This window comes from Polyodon spathula, chromosome 1 (assembly GCF_017654505.1).
Source record: "Polyodon spathula isolate WHYD16114869_AA chromosome 1, ASM1765450v1, whole genome shotgun sequence".
In the NCBI taxonomy this organism is placed as follows: domain Eukaryota; kingdom Metazoa; phylum Chordata; class Actinopteri; order Acipenseriformes; family Polyodontidae; genus Polyodon; species Polyodon spathula.
The window spans coordinates 35,606,639-35,625,736 of NC_054534.1; the positions used below are offsets into that span (position 1 = coordinate 35,606,639).

A 19,098-nucleotide genomic window follows, 5' to 3' on the forward strand; every position below is an offset into this window, starting at 1 on the left:
GGACTCTGTATTACACTTGGACACAATATCCACCTATGTAATGTTCAACACAAACAGAAATGTTCATGCAGTTAAAAGGACCATTCCCAGTGGGGATTTCTTTGCTTTACTTCAGAGAAATACTCCAACTCAACTCAGAAGCAGGAAGAGCACCATTTTGGTATATGGGTTTTTACATAATAACCTGCAGCAACAGAAGAAAATGCAGAGACAGTATAGATTTAGTCCAATAAGAGCTGTTTGGCTCTTGATTATAGAGGCCTATTAAAACGTGCTAAATGCTGTTTGGCTTTTTAACTCTGAATCAATACCAAACAGCTCAAATGTCACCATTTCTGGAACTGATATACACTGAGCATACAACACAGTAATTGTACAACCACGTCACCCCCTCCCCCCCTTAACAGGTTAACAGCAAATAATGTAATTGTACTCTTGGCTGCTACAATATGAAATAGTCCAAAATCATAACTAGTACTAACATGGATTTTCCTCATTTGAATACTGTATTAAAACTCAGAACATTCCAATATTCTGTTATACTGGTATATTGAGATATTTAAAGCATGACACTTCTGTCAAACTCTGGACAGAAGTATATTTCAAGTAATGTCCCAGTATTATTTACACTTTTTTTTTTTTTTTTTTTTTTTTTTTAGTAGTAGTATTATTCAGCTTTAGGAAATTGCATACGAAAACCCTAAACAGGCAAGCACATGAGGCTATTGGGATGCGCAGAAAAAGGGCAAATAGAAGTGCCACCTACAACTGGCTCTGATAATGTACAAAAACATCCAAATGGTTGAAGCAAGCTTCCTATCTTAAACTTTTAACCATTCCCTAAATGATACCATCATTAACTGACCTTCATGTCTTTTTCACAGTATGTATGTATGCATATATAACAAATTAAGTCAGTGGTGTGGAGTACAGTTCACTTGCACTGAATATGCTACATGTTAAAGTGTAAAACCCTTGTACATGTATGAATGTATTAACAAAGTTTTTAATACTGTTGACCTATTCAGTGCTGCTAACTGCTAGTCAAATAATTCACAAACTTCCAAATCTTGTCCCTAGAAATCATGCACTGAAACCGTATTTTTTTTTTTTGCCTTTTGTGAGAACCGAGGCTTGGTATGAAATGAGCAGCAAGCCTTACACCACTGTGGCACAGGCAATCTCTTGAAAATGAAGATCAAAGTTAGAATAGGTCTGACTTGTTTCACACTCACAAAACTAAATGTGGGCCTCCAGCAATAATCATTTATAAAAGTGACTACAGTAAAACAAGAAAAAAAAAATGCAGCAGTGAGTTTTTTCCTTGCAAGTACAACAGGTTCAAGTTTGGCTAAATACATACTTTACTAACATAATTATTATTATTATCCTGCTAAAACAAGGACATCTGCCTAACATATGGCATGAAAATAGCTAGGTTACATTAACTGCTGTATATCACTGCAATTTCTTCACGGCTATACACCACATATAAGCGCATGTTTATGGATACAGTATACAGGTATTTAATTTACCCTTGGCCAGTAGTGTCTGGGAAGAGAACACTTAAATGGTACTTGCCAGCTTTGAAGTGAACACATTTTGGTTACATTAAACAGGTCCTCTTTCAAACAAGGGAGATCTGATTCGGGCAGATGTGGACTGTTGTGGAAGTGACTTTGTGTGTGTCTTTACCATGAGGCATAATTAAACCATTGCCCCAGAGATGTGTCTTTGATGGTTTTGGCTTGGAGACTAGCCATGCTACATATCTTCACGTAATCTCTCAAACACCTCTCCAATGGAAGCAATCGTTGGACACATCAATCCAACCTTGATGCCAGGTTTAGATCCAAATAGTACAGTTAATATTACAAGTTTAGAAAAAGGTTATAAAACTTGATGTAATTACACTGACTAAGGCACTAGCCAAAAAAAGTTTGTCAACTTGAATAAAGTTTTACCCTGAATGTATCAGTAAAAACTAATCAACCAAGAAATCCAGAAGAAAAAAAAAAACTTTTACATTGGCAAATACTGTCCTCACACAATACTGTGTACAAGACACCACCATTTAATTTATTTAGGCTAAAACTCTTCTCTATTATGAGTATATTTTCTGTGTTCTAAAAAGTTTATAGACACTTTTGCCCCGTCGGGGCTCCTTTACAAGCGGTGGCAATGCTGTCGGTGGCACGGTGCACTCAAGCAGGGACAATGCCGGCAATAGCAATGCTGGCGGTGGCGTGGGACCCTCCGGCACTTGCAGCAGACAGCTCGGCAGCGGTGGTGTGAGTCCTCAGATGGCAGCACTGATGCTTGCTGGGGGAAGGGAGGTTGTACTGTCGGCCGTTGTCACTCCTACTCTCGCCTCGCACCCTTTGCGGGAGCCCTTGAAAGGGCTGGGGCTTGCTGGGGTACAGGGGGTTGCACTGGAGGCCATAACCGCTCCTGCTCCCTGCTCACACACTTGAAAGTGCTGGCACTTGCAGAGGCTCCTCCCTTGCAGGGCCGGCAGCATCTCCCTCTCAGGCGGTGGGGACAGCGCCAGCTCCTGTGTTTGCCTTCAGGGGCACCCACCCCTCTTCTGCTTTTGCTTTCAGGCAGGCAGCTCTTCTCCCTCTTGACAGGGACAGCACCCCACCATGTGCCCGAACTCCACACGGACGAAGCACCAACCCTGGTCATCTAGGTCCTCCCATCCGCCATCCCACCGGATCTGGGAAGGGCAGGGGTTCCAGCCGCTCCACTGCTTCATCTCAGTTTCCAGCACATGCGCTGCACTCTATGGAGCCCGTGTAGGCAGCACCTCCCTCTCCAACGCTGTAAGCGACACCGGTTCCCTCTCGAGTCAGCGAGAACGCCCCCCCGCCCCCCACCCCGGCCTCCTCCTCCATCCTCCTCCTCCTCCATCCTCCTCCTCCTCCATCCTCTTCTTCTTGTGCTTCGTGGCCATCCCACCGGGTCCCGAATGTGTCGGGGTTGCAGCGGATCCACTGATCCATCTCTCCTCACTGCTTCTGCATGATGCTGTAGGTTTTGTTCTTATTCCGTTTCAGACAGCCAGATAATAGGAGAGACAGACACGATGGTTTCTTGTTCCAAAAGCTTTATTCAGCACTCAAAGTCACACACACAGCTCCCTATCAGCTGCTCCGGAACCATGGTAACCACAACACAACAACAACAGGGCGTCGCAGCGCCTTTCATAACCCCAACCCCTCGCTACTCTATTCAAAACTTATACATCCCATTGGTCCTCAGCTGCACACTTCGGGCCAATGCGAACACACTGAACATGTGAACACACAGTCACTTGCAGATGGGACCAATCACAGGGGAGACACAGGCCACGCACTACATGACTGATACAGTGGGAAGGGCCAATCACAGCGGAGACAAAGAACATGCCCCTGTGCGCAGGCTAGGGTCACACAGAAACATAGAGTTAAACAACGGCGGGAAATAGAGGGGGAAAGGAGCACAATTACAAACAACAGGAACAACATAAGACACACACAGCACGAAAACACACATACACAGAAGTACCGTACAACACAAATGCACAGATCGTTACAATATATATGCTTGTTTTGTGATGGCAGATGTGTCTAAATTATTACAAGCTGGCTTTGGGGAATACATACAGTGGATCTTCAAACTAGAACGCAGCTGGTGAAAATTAACATTATACTACACACATGTTCAAGAATAAATAAATAAACTCAACAATATCAATCCATTGTTACACTGCCAAATCGTGTACATATATTAAATAATTAAAAAAAACTGCATACACAGTTTATAAATAGAAGTATGCCTTATGAAACATATCAAATCTTTGGCTTGTTTTCCCTTTCTTTTAATTACAATAAACCCCTGCCCTGTTTTTATTTTTTAGGTCAAAGCTAACTCAAGCCATGTAAAAGTTCTGAACTCACACGTCTACATTTGAAGCAAGATATTTCATATGTCCTTTATATGACCATTGCTAATCATTAGATATATCCTTTAACTGCAAACTTTAAAATCTTTTTTTTTTTCACTTTGTTTAATCAAAAATGGCAAATGAGGTGTTCATGTAGCCCTGTCTTTTTCAAGTCTTAATGGGTAAAAACTTTCAAAATCACTTCCTGAACTCTCAGTAATACTCTCACAGGTTTGCCCAGTCTTTTGACTTGGTGAACCCAACAGACTGCAAGCCAGTCTGAAGCCCAATAACCGTCCTACAGGAAGTGAATTTACAGTTAGGTAGCGGATAAATTGGTTTCATCAAAAGTGAAAGTAAAGTGATAAGGGACTTCTGAGAATCTTGTTATACCTATGGTGTAAGAAAGTAGTTTTTAAACTTCGGGTTACTGTACTTTTAAAAACAGACAGTACTACATCATCTGGAAATGCTAAATCATAGATGCGACCCACCTCTTTTTCAGCAGTGAGATTCAAGCTCAGCATCCCCATTGCAATTCCTTCTATCCAAGTGGGATTTATGAAGACAACCAGCAAGCCCAAAAACAAAGTTTCCAGAATCACACCCACGAAAAGGCTGAATGTCAAAAAGATGCTGCTGACGTGTTGTACATCAGCACTAGCTTTACTAGTACGTATCAGCCTATAAGGTATCTTTGTCTTGCTGTCAAACGTGTTGCTCTGAACTCAAACTGACATACATTTATACAAGTATATGTCAATTGAAAGGGATTTGTTTTAAGATTTTCATAAGGACGGGGCTGCCCTCCTTAAATGTTATCACTGCCATCAGACTGTTATCTGAATTTTAGTTGTGGAGCTTCATGAATTTGTTGGCACCTAGTCAAGCTAGTAAGACCCCACTGGCAGATCTTTTGAAAACAGGACTCGTTAAGGCTTTGAAGGCTGATCTCTATCACAACTCCATAGCAACAGGGCCCTTCTGTTCAGATCCAATACTGGGATTACTTTAAATGTTCCTGTGGCAGGCTGGCAAGTGGACAGAGGCCCAGAGACAGTCTGCAGTTCAAAAAAATATACTTTTATTATAAATTAACACAAAATAAAAGTGCACAAGGGCAAAATAAAGGGATTTAAACACAAAAAAAAGTACAAAAAACAAACTTACAAAAATAAAGGTTTCCAGGCTGGGCAATGCCTTCACTGGATGTAGAATTCACAAATCACAAAAACCACAAACACCAACCTGCTTCCTCAGCTCCCTCCTCCCAAATGAGAAGCAGAGGCCTCCTTTTATGTCAGGTGGCTGGGAGCTGATTGATCGTTAATTAAGTTAATCATTTAATCAACCCCAGCCACCTGAACATAATAAACCCAGGCAGGTAGGGGAAATTAACCCCATCCCTGCCAATTTAAAAAGGGCAGAGCTTTGCTCTGCCACAGTTCCCTATAAAACAGGTGTGATCACAGACATTAATAATTAACAGACATTACACTATGTAACACATTTTTTGTTCCTGGGTAGTAAGTGTTATTTCCTAATTGCTTATGCCTCAAAAGTATAGAAAATGGCTATTATTCCCCACAAATTTAGCTTTTGTGACCAGGACAGTGATATCTTAAAATTTACCTATTTCCAATGAGAAAACGGGCGAATTTGTGTCTTTTCGTTCACATAAAGTCAGAAAAAAACAACATATGAATCCAAATTAACATGTATTTATACTAAAGTAATACAAAAATGACTACAAAAGATTTAGAAGCGAGTAGTTTTTCGGGATTTACGATTATACTGTAAATCACTTTCACGAATCAGCCCCCAAATGTAGTCTCCCATCATGCTCTCGTTATACTGTCCTTGGTAGCAGCGTTCAAAGTCCAGTATATCCTGGTGGAAGCGCTCACCTTGCTCCTCCGAGTATGCTCCCATGTTCTCCTTGAATTTATCAAGATGAGCATCAAGAATATGGACTTTGAGGGACATCCTACAGCCCATTGTGCCGTAGTTCTTCACCAGAGTTTTAACCAGATCCACATAGTTTTCGGCCTTGTGATTACCCAGGAAGCCCTGAACCACTGCGACAAAGCTGTTCCAAGCCGCTTTCTCCTTACTAGTGAGCTTCTTGGGGAATTCATTGCACTCCAGGAACTTCTTTATCTGTGGTCTGACGAAGACACCGGCTTTGACCTTTGCCTCCGACAGCTTAGGGAAGAAGTCTTGAAGGTACTTGAAAACTGCCGACTCCTTATCTAGAGCTCTGACAAATTGTTTCATAAGGCCCAATTTGATGTGCAGTGGTGGCATCAGCACCTTCCGGGGGTCCACCAGTGGCTCCCACTTGACGTTGTTCCTCCCCACAGAGAACTCGGTCCGCTGTGGCCAGTCCTGCCTGTGGTAGTGCGCCTTGGTGTCCCTGCTGTCCCAGAGGCAAAGATAGCAGGGAAACTTGGTAAAACCGCCTTGGAGACCCATCAGGAATGCCACCATTGCAGCCTCTTGATGCCATCTCAGAAAAATGCAGATATGTATCCACTTAGGCAACTGGAACTAAACTGAACTGGTGGGCTCAAGGCCCCTGTATTTATACTACTATTTATATTACTGGAAAGTTCTAGAAGTTACTCCAAGTTTACTCAGCACTGAACCTATCTGGAATGTTCTGGAAAATAGGTACATTTCAAAATATCACTGTCCTGGTCACAAAAGCAAAGTTTGTGGGGAATAATAGTCATTTTCTATACTTTTGAGGCATAAGCAATTAGGAAATAACACTTACTACCCAGGAACCAAAAAAAAAAAATTGTTACACAGTGTTATCACAAAACAGCAATCGCATAACTCACGACGATCCTTTGATTTATGTTCCACACAATGCAACAGAAGTACTGGAAGTAAAAAAAAAAAAAAAAAATTCTAACAAACACCTATTAATATTCAAATATGAACTAAACTAACAACTACTTATAAGCCCAATTGATGTGTCTCGATTGTGGTGGGTGCGTTTTTCCTTTTTGAAGAAAACTGTGCAATCAAACCCTTAGCGTTTTTAGGTAGATTTAAAACTATAGTGCTTCCTCAATACTCGACGATGAAGTGATTTGGTTGATTTACTGTTGAGCCATGTTGACAGTAAATTGCAAAAGTCCTACATTTCCCTGTATAAAAGCCCTTGACTAATTTGCTGTTTCTAGTATTTAATTATTATTATTATTTTTTTTATGTACAAGTCAAAATAAAGAGAGAGAACTGCACAAATACAAAAGGAACCCTTTCTCCAGCGCTATCAATCCAATACCTCTTTTAGAGTACAGGAGAAACATGCTGTATGTCTATCAGCATTGTGAAAATATAACCAAACCAACGCACCTGACGGATGACATAACAAGTTTAGAAAGACCTGCTAAGTGAAGGGCTTGTCTGTGGGGAGCGCCTTCCGTTTCCTTTTGCAAATCCTGCCAAGCTATATTCGACAAGGCAGGATGCAAGGGGCAAGTGGGCCTGCACATCCTTACAAAACCCCATTGGCCAGAAGCAGTGGCCAATGAAAACAAAGGCTTCTCCAAGTACAATCACCACAACGCTCTGCTACAAGGCAGGATGTTGTCAGCATTCCCCTTCTCAGGAGAGTGCCCTTCGCCTTGACCCTCCCCAGTAATCAGATACAAAGCAGTGAACCACCACAGGAACTTAAGACTTTACACTAGGGACGACGCACTGAGAGGCTGGCTGCCCAAGCCTCCTACCTTGAACACTCACAAGCACATTCCAAAGATGTTTCCGCCACAGCGGAATGGCTGTAAATTTCTAGAATGCTGATTCCTGTCCAGATAAATTAGGCGAGATGCACCCTGTAGGATGTGCAGTACTCTTCTTTCACAGAAGACATATTCCAGTGCAATGGTCTTTATTTCTGGATTAAATCAGTCTACTAAGGCAAAATTGTTGCAGGCCCCATAACTAGAAAACAAAAAAATAAAATGTTTTAGCTCAATGTCAATAGAATAGTTATTAGTAATTAGATTACTTATATTAAAAAAAAAATGATGTAAAAAAACCTTTAGTTTCACATTCATAAAACACATTTACATTTCAGAAAGTGCAGAGTTCTTCACATTCACCTGCATGTTAATGCTTTATGAATAAGGATCCTCTTCATATTTTACTATTTTTTTCGGCTCAGTTGTTTGTATTAATTATTCAGCTTTTAATTAATAATTCTTAAATCTTAAAGAAAAAGAGAAATATTGCTTAGGGTTGAATGCTAGAAAATGAGCTCAAATCATGTAGTGCTATTGAAGGTACCATTTTGTTTTTTTACAGTTTTTAATTGTTTCAAATCACACCATTAAGGATCACTAACAGGTGTTATCCAATGCTATCCTTGTCAGAAGTAAATTAAGAAAACAAATGCATAAAAGGCAGCCCTTCCAAAACTAAGCAGTTCAATGTGATCAATGTGAATGTGTTGCCAGTGAGAGGGGGGAAAAAACAATGAAATGCACGTGCCAACCAAAACGTGTCTGTTACTAAAAGGTGAAAAATGGGTCTCGAACTTTCCAAGCCTGATGTAGAACGGTAAGGCAAAATGCCTTGAGGATAATCCCACAAACCAAAAGAGATCATCTCAGCAACAAAATGGAGGAGTGGAGGTGGTGTTCTCAAAGTGCAACAAAACAGAGTAAAGATTTATTGCAGTTTGGACTGTAAGAATATATACAGTATGTGTGTATGACAGACCTTAAACAATATCAAAAACAGGAAACAGACTACAAAGATTATCCTTAATGAACAAGGGACAAAAAAGAAGGACTACTTAGACTGTCTGCCAAAATCTAAAAGCAGCACAACATCACTTACTCGATAACAGTCCGTCACAGCAAAGGGATGCTTGTGTGTGAAAATGTGTCAAACAAAGAATTAAATTGTGCTATTTCACTTCACATACATGTTGCACTTCTATCTTATCATACTATAGTATTGAACAGTCATGGCAGAATAAAATTAATCAATATATTTTTATTTTCATAACTGTATACAGGGAAAAAAGTACTAACAGAAAAATAAATGAATCCCAGTAAAAATATATATGATATTTAGTCTGAATAGTGACAAAGACATATATAAACTGTGAAGTAAAATGTTTTTCAGCATGGGAATGGACATATTTGGTTGCTTTGTGTATATTTTTCTACTGAATTCTCTTTATTTGTCTTGCTCATACACAGTGTTCTGCTGGCCTTGACAGTCAGCCAAGAACAATTCAGTAACAAAAACGAACAATACATCACTGTGTACCGACATTTATATTCTCCCCATGCAACGCAAAAAACTCAAATGTAACCCAAAGTGCCCATCAATACTTAATTCAAACCTTTAATATATACAGTAGCCACATTTTTTTACGGTATATACCAGTTACATTTGCATTATCAAGTTCATTTTTAACACTGATGTGAAGGAAGGTGCCTTTTGTGAGAAGCCACTTTCAATAACCAACATGGTCATTTGAGGAATTTGATTAAGCTTGACCACTTAACACAAACTTTGAATAAATATACATAAGTGAGAGTTGTATTTAAAATGGGAATTATTTTACTCAATGTATTTGTTGTTGTTGTTTAAATCCAATCTTCAAACAATAAGGCAACTATTACTGTGGGGGCATAAATACATCCCAAAACGCTGCAGCAGTTTGAAAGACCTCAGCTGTCCGAAACTCACAGGCGGCATTGCGCTACGCCTGTGTATAATTCCTTATTTTGGCAGCATTCACTTTCTTAGGATTAGGTCTATCTGGCAACTCCTGCTGTTGTTTATATTTCTGGTGGACAGTTCCAGTGCTATTTGCTGGGTGGTTTCTTTCCCTTGCTGTGTTGGGACTCATTACTGTGCAGGAGGATAGAGCTGTAAAGGTGAAAACAGAGCTCCAAAGTCAGGTAGAGGTCGGGGGCTGACAATACAGTAGTTCTGAATTTCTGCCTTCATCCTCACACTGAATTTCGATTTCAACCTTTCCATATGTCTATTCAAAACAACCTACAAAAAGAGACACCGCTTAAAATAGAAACTGTTTACAAAAAAAATTAAGTAAACTAAAACTTTAGCTTTAAAATACCACCAAAACGCATGTTTATATAGTACTAAAATTGCCTAAAACATGTAATAGTAACAGTCACAACAGCAAGGAGCTACGTAGTAGTTTTTATTGTAGATTATGACCAATAAATTATTTATTTTGTATTTATTTGTAATTTGATTGTTGTCTAACATACAAGTTTTTAGAGTTGAGTAAATAGAGGTGATAACTAAAATGTTTAATACATCATTTTGTTATATTGTTCACCACTGTATTGTAATAACATGTGAAAAAAAAACAACAAAAAAAAACACATACAACTAAAAAATACTAGTAATTTTTGGTAAATGACTGTTCACACAAAAGGTTTAGACATTGACTCTATTAAATACAGATTTACAGCCCTAATGCTGGGTAAATGATTAATAAAGTCCCTCTGCAGCTCTAAGCTAACTCTCTCCTCCCATTGCTCCCCATCCCTTGGGCTCCAAGTGAAGACTGACCCATTATGTTCCAATTAGTGCCAGTTGCAATGATGGTTTTGTGATGCGGCCTAGAACTGCCATCACACAGTAACTAACTTTAAGGCACTCTCTACCCTGGGCTTAACTCCAGTGGTGAAAGCAGAATGTCTTTACCAGGCAATGATTTCTTGGTGCCACATAATCCTCCTTGTTTAACATTATTCTTACAATAATCATATGTCGATTGTGAAAATCAAGGAAAAAAAAAAAGTTTTTTGTTTGTTTTTTAAGAGTTGAAATGTGGAAATCCTAAAACTAACCCAAACTTTAACCTTAAAATTGTATTATAAGACAGATGTAAAGAAAATGTAGGTTGGATATCTAAATGTGACATGCTAGTGTAACAAGCTTGTCCCTCGGCAGTGGTAGTACTGATCAGCATGCCAATCAAGACTGTCTCCATAGTTCTCACAAAATGGCAACACTAGCAGAAAACCACTATCATAAAGCACACCTAGGCTGATCCCTGGACTTGACGACATTAAGCCTACAAAAAAGAAGGGGACTTGATTGAAATCTTTTAAATCATAAATGGTATAGTTAAAGTTAACCCAAGACACTACAAATTTAGCACGAAAAGAACAAAAGAACAAAAGTAGAAGCCAAGTAAAAGCAAGTTTAGAATAGAGGGTAAGAAGTTTTTTTGTATTATTATTTTATTGCAGTTATAAATACACAGAATTGCCTACCAGATGAGGTAATAGGATCTAAAACACTGGGAACATTTATATTTAAAAAAAATAATAATAAAAAATAAAGATGGGGCTCCCGAGTGGCACATCTGGTAAAGGCGCTCTGCGTGGAGTGCAGGATGCGCCCTATAATCTGGACAGGAGTTCCCAGGGGGTGGCGGCTTAGGTACGCCATGGTGTCCTCAGCTCACTGCACATCAGCGACCTCTGTGGTCTGGCCGGGCGCCTGCAGGCTTGCCTGTAAGTTGTCCAGAGCTGCATTGTCCTTGAAAGCTGTAGCTCTGAGGTGGCTGCATGTAGGTTTGCAGATTGTAATAGACCGGCGGCACACACTTTGGAGGACCGCGTGTGTTTGTCTTCTCCCCTCCCGAGTCAGCGAGGAGGTAGTTGCGGTGAGCTGAGCCTAAAAATAATTGGCTATTCCAAATTAGGGAGAAAATGATAAAAACTATTTGTGACTACTAAATTAAAAAAAAGACAAGGTTCTATGCTTATAAATTAATTCCCCAGTAGGGGAAAATGGTGTGCCAGTGGCAATCTTGTCTTGAGCCAGCAGAGATGTGCAACATATTGTCACAAGTAACAAACTTGCTACTTTAGCCCAAAATCTCAATGCCACCATGCTCTCTAGTTGTCCGATGCTGTCAAAATAAATAAAATAATTTAAAATAGAGAATGATGGATCCTTGCATCCATCACTATCATATGTTCTGGAGGTATAAATCCAGTCTGTTCTATCATATCTTGACTGAACAGATAGCAAGCAGAATCTGTATGAAATAGAGAAAGGTTGTGATGGTAACAGATTAGGTTCCAAAACTCATCCAAGGACATCTGGCTAAGGAATGAAAGGTCAGAAATAAAAACAGTCATTTGTGCATTCCCTTCACTAGAAATAACTTTGGTGGTAAACCACTCTAAGTAGAAATACAGAAAAACCTCCATTCTCAAAGAAGCTGAATGAAGCTAACAGATGGGTATTTGCTATTTCTGTTTATTTATTTTTTAAGTTTGTTTCAAGTAAATAAAACAGCAGTGATGGGCAACTGATTCAATTGTAAGAGCAAATGTAGAAACACAAATGTTTTTTCACACTTGTATCTTTGTCTTCAGGTTCATTGGTACTAATACTGGGGAAGTGTTTACTATCATCTCTTTGTAATTAATACCCCTCTTACACACAAACGCACTGTAACTTTGATAACACTAACACCAGACAGTTAGTGCTCTCAGCTGATAGCAAGAAGAAAGCTATAAGGGTAACTGGCCTATAAGGGGCTGAAAGTTTGGTGTTTGCGACTACAGCAAGTGATTTGATTTTCCCTTTAACAGACAGGTTCCTACAAGTTGAGGCTGAACATTAATTTCCACAATGACAAGGGGCTCCTTGGCACCACTGGTCCATGACGGCTTTCTACAGAAGGCAGTTTTACCTCCATACTTGCCTCACTGGGAGAAGTGATTCACACCCCTCTACTCTGGGATCTTCTCATGTCAGACAGATAGAACAGTCCAGACCCCAGACTGCAGCAACTGTCAGTATGGCTCCTGAGCTGTGAGGAATTGGGATCTCCAAGTATTCTGACAGGCTGTTGATGGTCTAAACAGAGGCTAGGAGCAGTGCATCAGGAAGACGTATTGTTCTAAGTGCGGGAGGTCAGCCCACTTGGTGTGAGGGCAAGCAGCATGTGACATACCTCTCACTGACCAATTTTCTCAGCATGAAAGTTCATTGTCCCTTTATACATAAAGACTAGGCCTTTAGTGCAAGCTGATCTGATGATGGACGAGGCAGGTATTTTAACTGGAGTCATGCCTTCTCCAATTTTCTTCTTTTTTTGGTAGTTACTGCAGAATGGTTTTTACTTTATAATCAGATCAGTTGAATATGACTGTACATATCGGATAAGAAAATATCACATAAACTTTAGAGACTTGCAGGTATAAATCATAATATTGAGGGGTTGTCAAAGCTCTAGTCTACCAAAGGTAATGAGCATCAAACGTTTCACCCCAAACAATCCCAATTAGGGGCAATCCAGCTGTCCAGTTTGTAACTCACAGTGTACTTTTAAAAGCTTAGAAAAACCATGTGCTTCCTGCCCAACAATTAGTCTTTTAACTGTGGTCCAAGTGTAGAAAAGTGAAGAGACAGGAGGTGTGAAACAATGGTACAGTATATACAATAAATGTAATGGGTGTCAAGTCCGGACAAAGAGCAAACAGCAGAACAAAACACATAAATAACATAACCAGCAAAAGAGCTGCATACCAAATGACCCTGGTGGAACAATAACAGGGACTGCTATGATTTAGACCTACAAAGACTGAGGACCGCTATCATTAACTAAAAAAAACATTGGTGCGTTGAAAGGGAGCAGTGGTAATCCACCGTAAACAAGCACTGCTACTTCAAATTTCTAAACAATTCCTATTTATTTCTAAAATGTAACCTTTATTAAAAAACTTATGATCATATTCATTCAGCATCCATAAAAGGGTTAATCGTTTCAGCTGTCAAAAGAGATTCATTAAAAATGGTGATCATTTTTCATAAATGACAAGAATCTTTGGCCGACAGATTGAATCATCTGCTGATGGGCCATTTAAGAGTAGGATTAACATCCGCCAATTAACAACAATATAATACATAGCCCCGCAGCAACAGCACACAGAGCACCTTAGAAAATGCATAACAATGAAAACTGACAAGCAGGAAAGTATATTTAATAAAAATGAGACTAAAGTTTGTTAGGTACATATAGTTGTAACACAAATCAATCAATCATTCTCACATTGCACACTTGGAACATAGATTGTGTCAGTGTTGTTGCTGACTACAGACAGCCACAAGCACCTACTAGTTAGCTGAGAGTAAGTTGAATGTGGATTTATGTTTAGCTCACCTGATGGCACCCCTGTAAGTTTGACTCTCTTCCGTAAGAGTATGTTCCTCTCTCCGTTTTACCTGAAAACCAAAAAATTAATTGTGAGACCAGGAGAAAATCACTTTCCAGTAGAACTGAATGCATTGTATGTTATATATTCTACCCATTTATCGGTTGGCTGGATTCAGGAAAGCGATTCAGAAATAAGGGGTATTATTAGGGATTAAACAGCAATGCCAAACATAAATAATGCTTTCACTGCCCACTACGTTGCCAAGGTTATATATTGGAAAACAGTTCTGAGTATGCAAGCAACCAAAGCATTCTTGAATTTTATATACTTTTTCTGTAGGGATCCTCAAAAAAGGAATTTGTTGCGAAATACTATCAAATGCACACATATTTATTTCCTTCCAACACAAAACCACTGTCCTAATTAAAAGTTTTAATTTGTTCCTCTGAATAGCCTTAGCCACTTTGAATGTTAAACGTAAGCGTTCAGACTCTTGACTGACCTCCTCTCAACCCAGACGCGTGTGTACATGGAGAAAAAAAAATATGTTAAAGTTAACAATCTTTGGAATATGAAAACATCACAGCTATACTGCTTCACTGTTAACACAAGCTGTCAGTTTATGAATTTCCTCATTCCCACCCTCCCGAGCCATTGATTTGTCAACATTCACACTGAACCCGCCCCTGGGATCCATAGTAAACAGTTATTGGTTAGAAAGTAGGGGTGCACCGATATAAGGAAAAAAAAAAAAAAAAACCACATAAATCGGAAATCGGCAAAGGGTGACTGAAGAGAGAAAATATACTGATGAAATACATAAAGGAAACAGGAAAAGGGAAGTTATAAGTAATAAATAATTTTAAATAAAGACAGAGAAAGGACTACAGACAGAGTGCGCTAATAATCTAAAAACAATAGATGGAATGCGCCCTATAGATTAACCAGAAGAAGAAGAACATCTAAAATATTTAAGAACTGAAGGATTGATCGACATCGAAGAAAACACACGCCTTGCACTATTTGCTTAACACAAGAAAAACTATTTGCACTCCAATAGGGACATGAAATCAAGCTTGCAAAAACAATCAAAAAACACAAACGCAGCACTTGCACAGGCAAGCGCGCGCAATTCAATGCAACAAAACCACAACAAACAATTCATTCAGAATTAATAATATTAACTGGATAGCGTACATGTAAACTTCATTAATCATTCATTAATTGTCCGTAAGGCTGCAATGTTCCGTTTGTTTAAAGCAATCGTCCAGTACAACAAAAACAAAAAAAATAGAAGATATGGACTACAAGCTCAGTAGCAAAAAATATGCGGATTTTAAAAAATAACATCCAAGTTAGCCATCCAGCAAGAAAAAAAAATCTTCATTCTTCCTTAGTTTGTAATCCACAAGGGAAAGACAGGCAACACAATGGCAGTGTAGTGAATCATAAAAGCAAGTTAATCCAATCTTAACCGAACTTACTTTTTTTTCAAGGGCTAACACAAACTATTGATAAAGAAAAATAACAAACAAGCATCAGTCCCTCCCAGCAGACCTGCAGGTGCGGATAGCAGTTCAAGTTAAACATTGTTTTATTTATTCCCAAAATAAATAGTACATAACATTGACAACGTATTGTATTTTTTTTCTTTTCTTCATTCCTTGCCATTTCTTCACAGTAAACAGTGGCCATAGACACGTTTTCATAAAGTAACCACATGACAGTATGGAAATATTGTGAATAACTTCCAACGTCAAAGCTATGGGGAAGATCTCAGGTTTTTATTTTCCCTTTGGCAATTTTTGATCTCATATCACATTGAAAGTGAATGCAGAAACTCACTGTGATATTCAGAGTGGAATCTTTTACTTTCAAAACCTTTTGTGTGAATTAATGGTCTTATTGTCTTTATATTTTCATTTCTACACAAAAAGTACAGTTATTACATTACACAGTAGCAATTCAATAATATGAAATTCACAGCTTCTATTTTACTGCTGATTACTGCTGCAAATCCAGTCCCTTTTCTGCCTAAGAAACTACATCTTCTCTTTGATTTCCACTTTCCATCTCACTCTTTCTCTATGCCAGTGCCAATCTGCAAACATCACTGATTTTCTTCTAAAACTAAAAGCTGTTAAAGTAAAATACTTATAGCTACAGATAGCATTCATCTTAAATATATGAGTACTTCATTGTCTATTTTCTTTAAACTTTGTAGGATAAAATATACATTTAGCACATAAATAAAAATAAGGGATCATCAAATTAAAATGAGATGCCTCCAAGGCAGCTTATTTACATATTTTTTTAAAGGCAAAATGAAATGAAGACATGGTTGTTTTTTTTGCAATTGTTTTAGACTACTTGTATCATACAGTGCTCAACTATCAATGTAAATATGTTTTTAAATTGGCATCAGGATACCTGAAACTATTGTATTTCATTGCTAAAAACAACATAACATGTATACGTGAAGAAATAATAATAATAATAAAAAAAAAATCTTCTGAAACTTGTGAAACAATGTGAAAATAACTAATAATGAATTTATAATATTCACGAACATACGTTTCTTAGGGGGTATCTGTGGTGAACTGACAGTGAATATAGACTTATTTCAATAGAAAATATGTTTCCAAATACTTTTGTAAAATTGTACTGCCCCTCCTGTTGTCATGATGGGCTATTTTAATGTTCAAACCACGACAAGCTTCAGTGCACTGCGTTGTAAACATCAAAGTCAAGGTTACGTGACATGACAGCATTGATTACCGTAATTGTCACCTATAGCTATACACGAAGCAAAGTCGTTTGCACACAGATATACAAATATCACGGATGAACAGAATAATTCCAACACAATACAATAGTACCTGTATGAGCTGTTAGACTACGGTAGTCTAACCTCTTCACACAGCGAGAGTGATGATTCAGACGAGGATAGCCACCAGTTCGTTTTAGCAGCAGTCAGTGGATAAACCCATCCACAATTCTCTGTGATTGGTTGCAAATATGAACCAATGCTGCTGGTCGTTCAACCTTATTTAGTCACGTCAAGTGTTGTACTGCAATTAGTTAGATATCATAGAAACACAGCAGCCTGCATCTAAATACAATATTCTGTAATTTCTGTTACCAGTTCACCATACGTATCGCGATACAAAGGTTATGAAACATAAACATCACACAATTGTCTCATTTGCTTGTGCAAGTGTTTGCAATAACAATGGCAAAACACTTTTAACAGCAAGTAAGCTTCACAGCCTGTTTTGCTTTTGTTTCCTGTTTATTCCTTAGGCCAAAAAAAAAAAAAAAAAGGGTCATCAAATCCAATTAATGGGTGCCACTTCAGAAACAAGGTGGTTGCTATCATATTCAACTGCTTAAAATACAACAACTTGCTGAGACACTAAAGTGAAAGTGATACTAAAACAGTAACTTAATGCTTGTACTCACTTGTTTGTTGCCACATTCTGCTGAATGGTTAATATATGCAGCTGATGACTGCAATTAAATCAGCATGTTTATATTTTAAATATTTTGCAAGGATTGCGTCTGGAATTTGTGACTGCACCTCTGATTGTGCACAGTTCATGTGAAATAGCATGCTGCAGCTCCCATGCTCAGTGTTAGTAAAGTCTGATGACATGTAACTCAGACACCTCCTCTGCTACCATTTATTTTTCAGCAAAAACAAGTTTAAATTAAAGAGAGTTGGTTCTGCTATGTACAATATTAAATACTACATTTTTACACAAGAGTCTGATCACGTTTGGTGATCGTCACAACTGTTGCATGAAACTGGGGTTACCGTATTCTGCTGATGTTAATACAACACCTATCTGCACTTACAAGCATTTGAATTCAATGAAATTATTATTATTATTATTATTATTATTAGTTTATTACCCTCCTTCTTGTGCTTCAGTTTATTAAAACGTGTGTGACAGGGTCTTGCTCGTGTCACGTGTGTGGGTAGCCGATGATTAAGCATGCAGAGAGACACATGGACGAGGAGTTGATACGCCGGCACAGGCGCGCAGGTTTTATTAACACAAACACAAATGAAAGTAAATAAAGGTGGTCACGTGATGTTACCAGCAATGCTAACAGAGAGGACTAATACATGAAGCTGTACAAAAATGCAAAATAAAATAAAACAAACTATAAATCAAAGGTGCCGTGTAAACGGCAGGCCTTGCAGCAGCCCTGAGCCATCTCCCGCAGATCTTTTTGAGCTGCTGGACATTCGATCAAAACCCACCCACCCACCTGCTGACTGACGACCAGCACAGCCAATCACTTGCTGCACTTCCCCTCAACCAAGCCTAGCAGGTTGGTAAACAATAATTCAATCAAACAAATCAACTCCAAAACGATACACAATAAACCCACTTTCACATACAAATTACACCAACACTAATTACCTATTGTGCAGGGCAATCCAAAATGTGATATGTGTTTTTTCCCCTTACAGACTGATGTCATAGCACATTCATAAACATTGCCACATACTTTTAAAGGGAGAGGCAGCATTTTTTAGTTACAGGCGTCAATGTGTCTTTTTTTTTTTTTTTAATCATTTGCAGTGTGGGGCCCATCAAATAAATAAATAAATAAATATGCATAGCTTTTGGAAAAAAAGTTTTTCAAAAGTTCTGAATCTGACAAAAAAAAAAAAGAAAAAAACACCTCTAAATGCAGATTCTGATTTTCAGTTTTAACAGCTAAAAACGGATAAACCCCCCCGATATATATATATATATAAAATATATATATATATATATATATATATATATATATATATATATATATATATATATATATATATATATATATATATATATATATATATATATATATATATATATATATATATATATATATATATATATATATATATATATATATATATCTTTCCCAGTGCAGTTGGGCAATGTCTGTCTTTTTGACTCGTATCTATCACTG

At 38.3% G+C, this 19,098-nt stretch overlaps 1 protein-coding gene across 12 annotated transcripts in view; it reads right to left on the bottom strand.

The window, feature by feature from the left end:
• The window catches only part of LOC121318004 (transcription factor 4-like), a 177,770-nt gene that overhangs the window by 70,768 nt on the left and 87,904 nt on the right, over positions 1-19,098 (bottom strand). For all 12 annotated transcript variants that reach the window (XM_041254261.1, XM_041254251.1, XM_041254226.1 and 9 more), the window contains one exon: positions 14,130-14,191. In XM_041254261.1, coding sequence (XP_041110195.1) covers positions 14,130-14,191 — 62 coding nt within the window. The remainder of the gene's footprint in view (positions 1-14,129; positions 14,192-19,098) is intronic.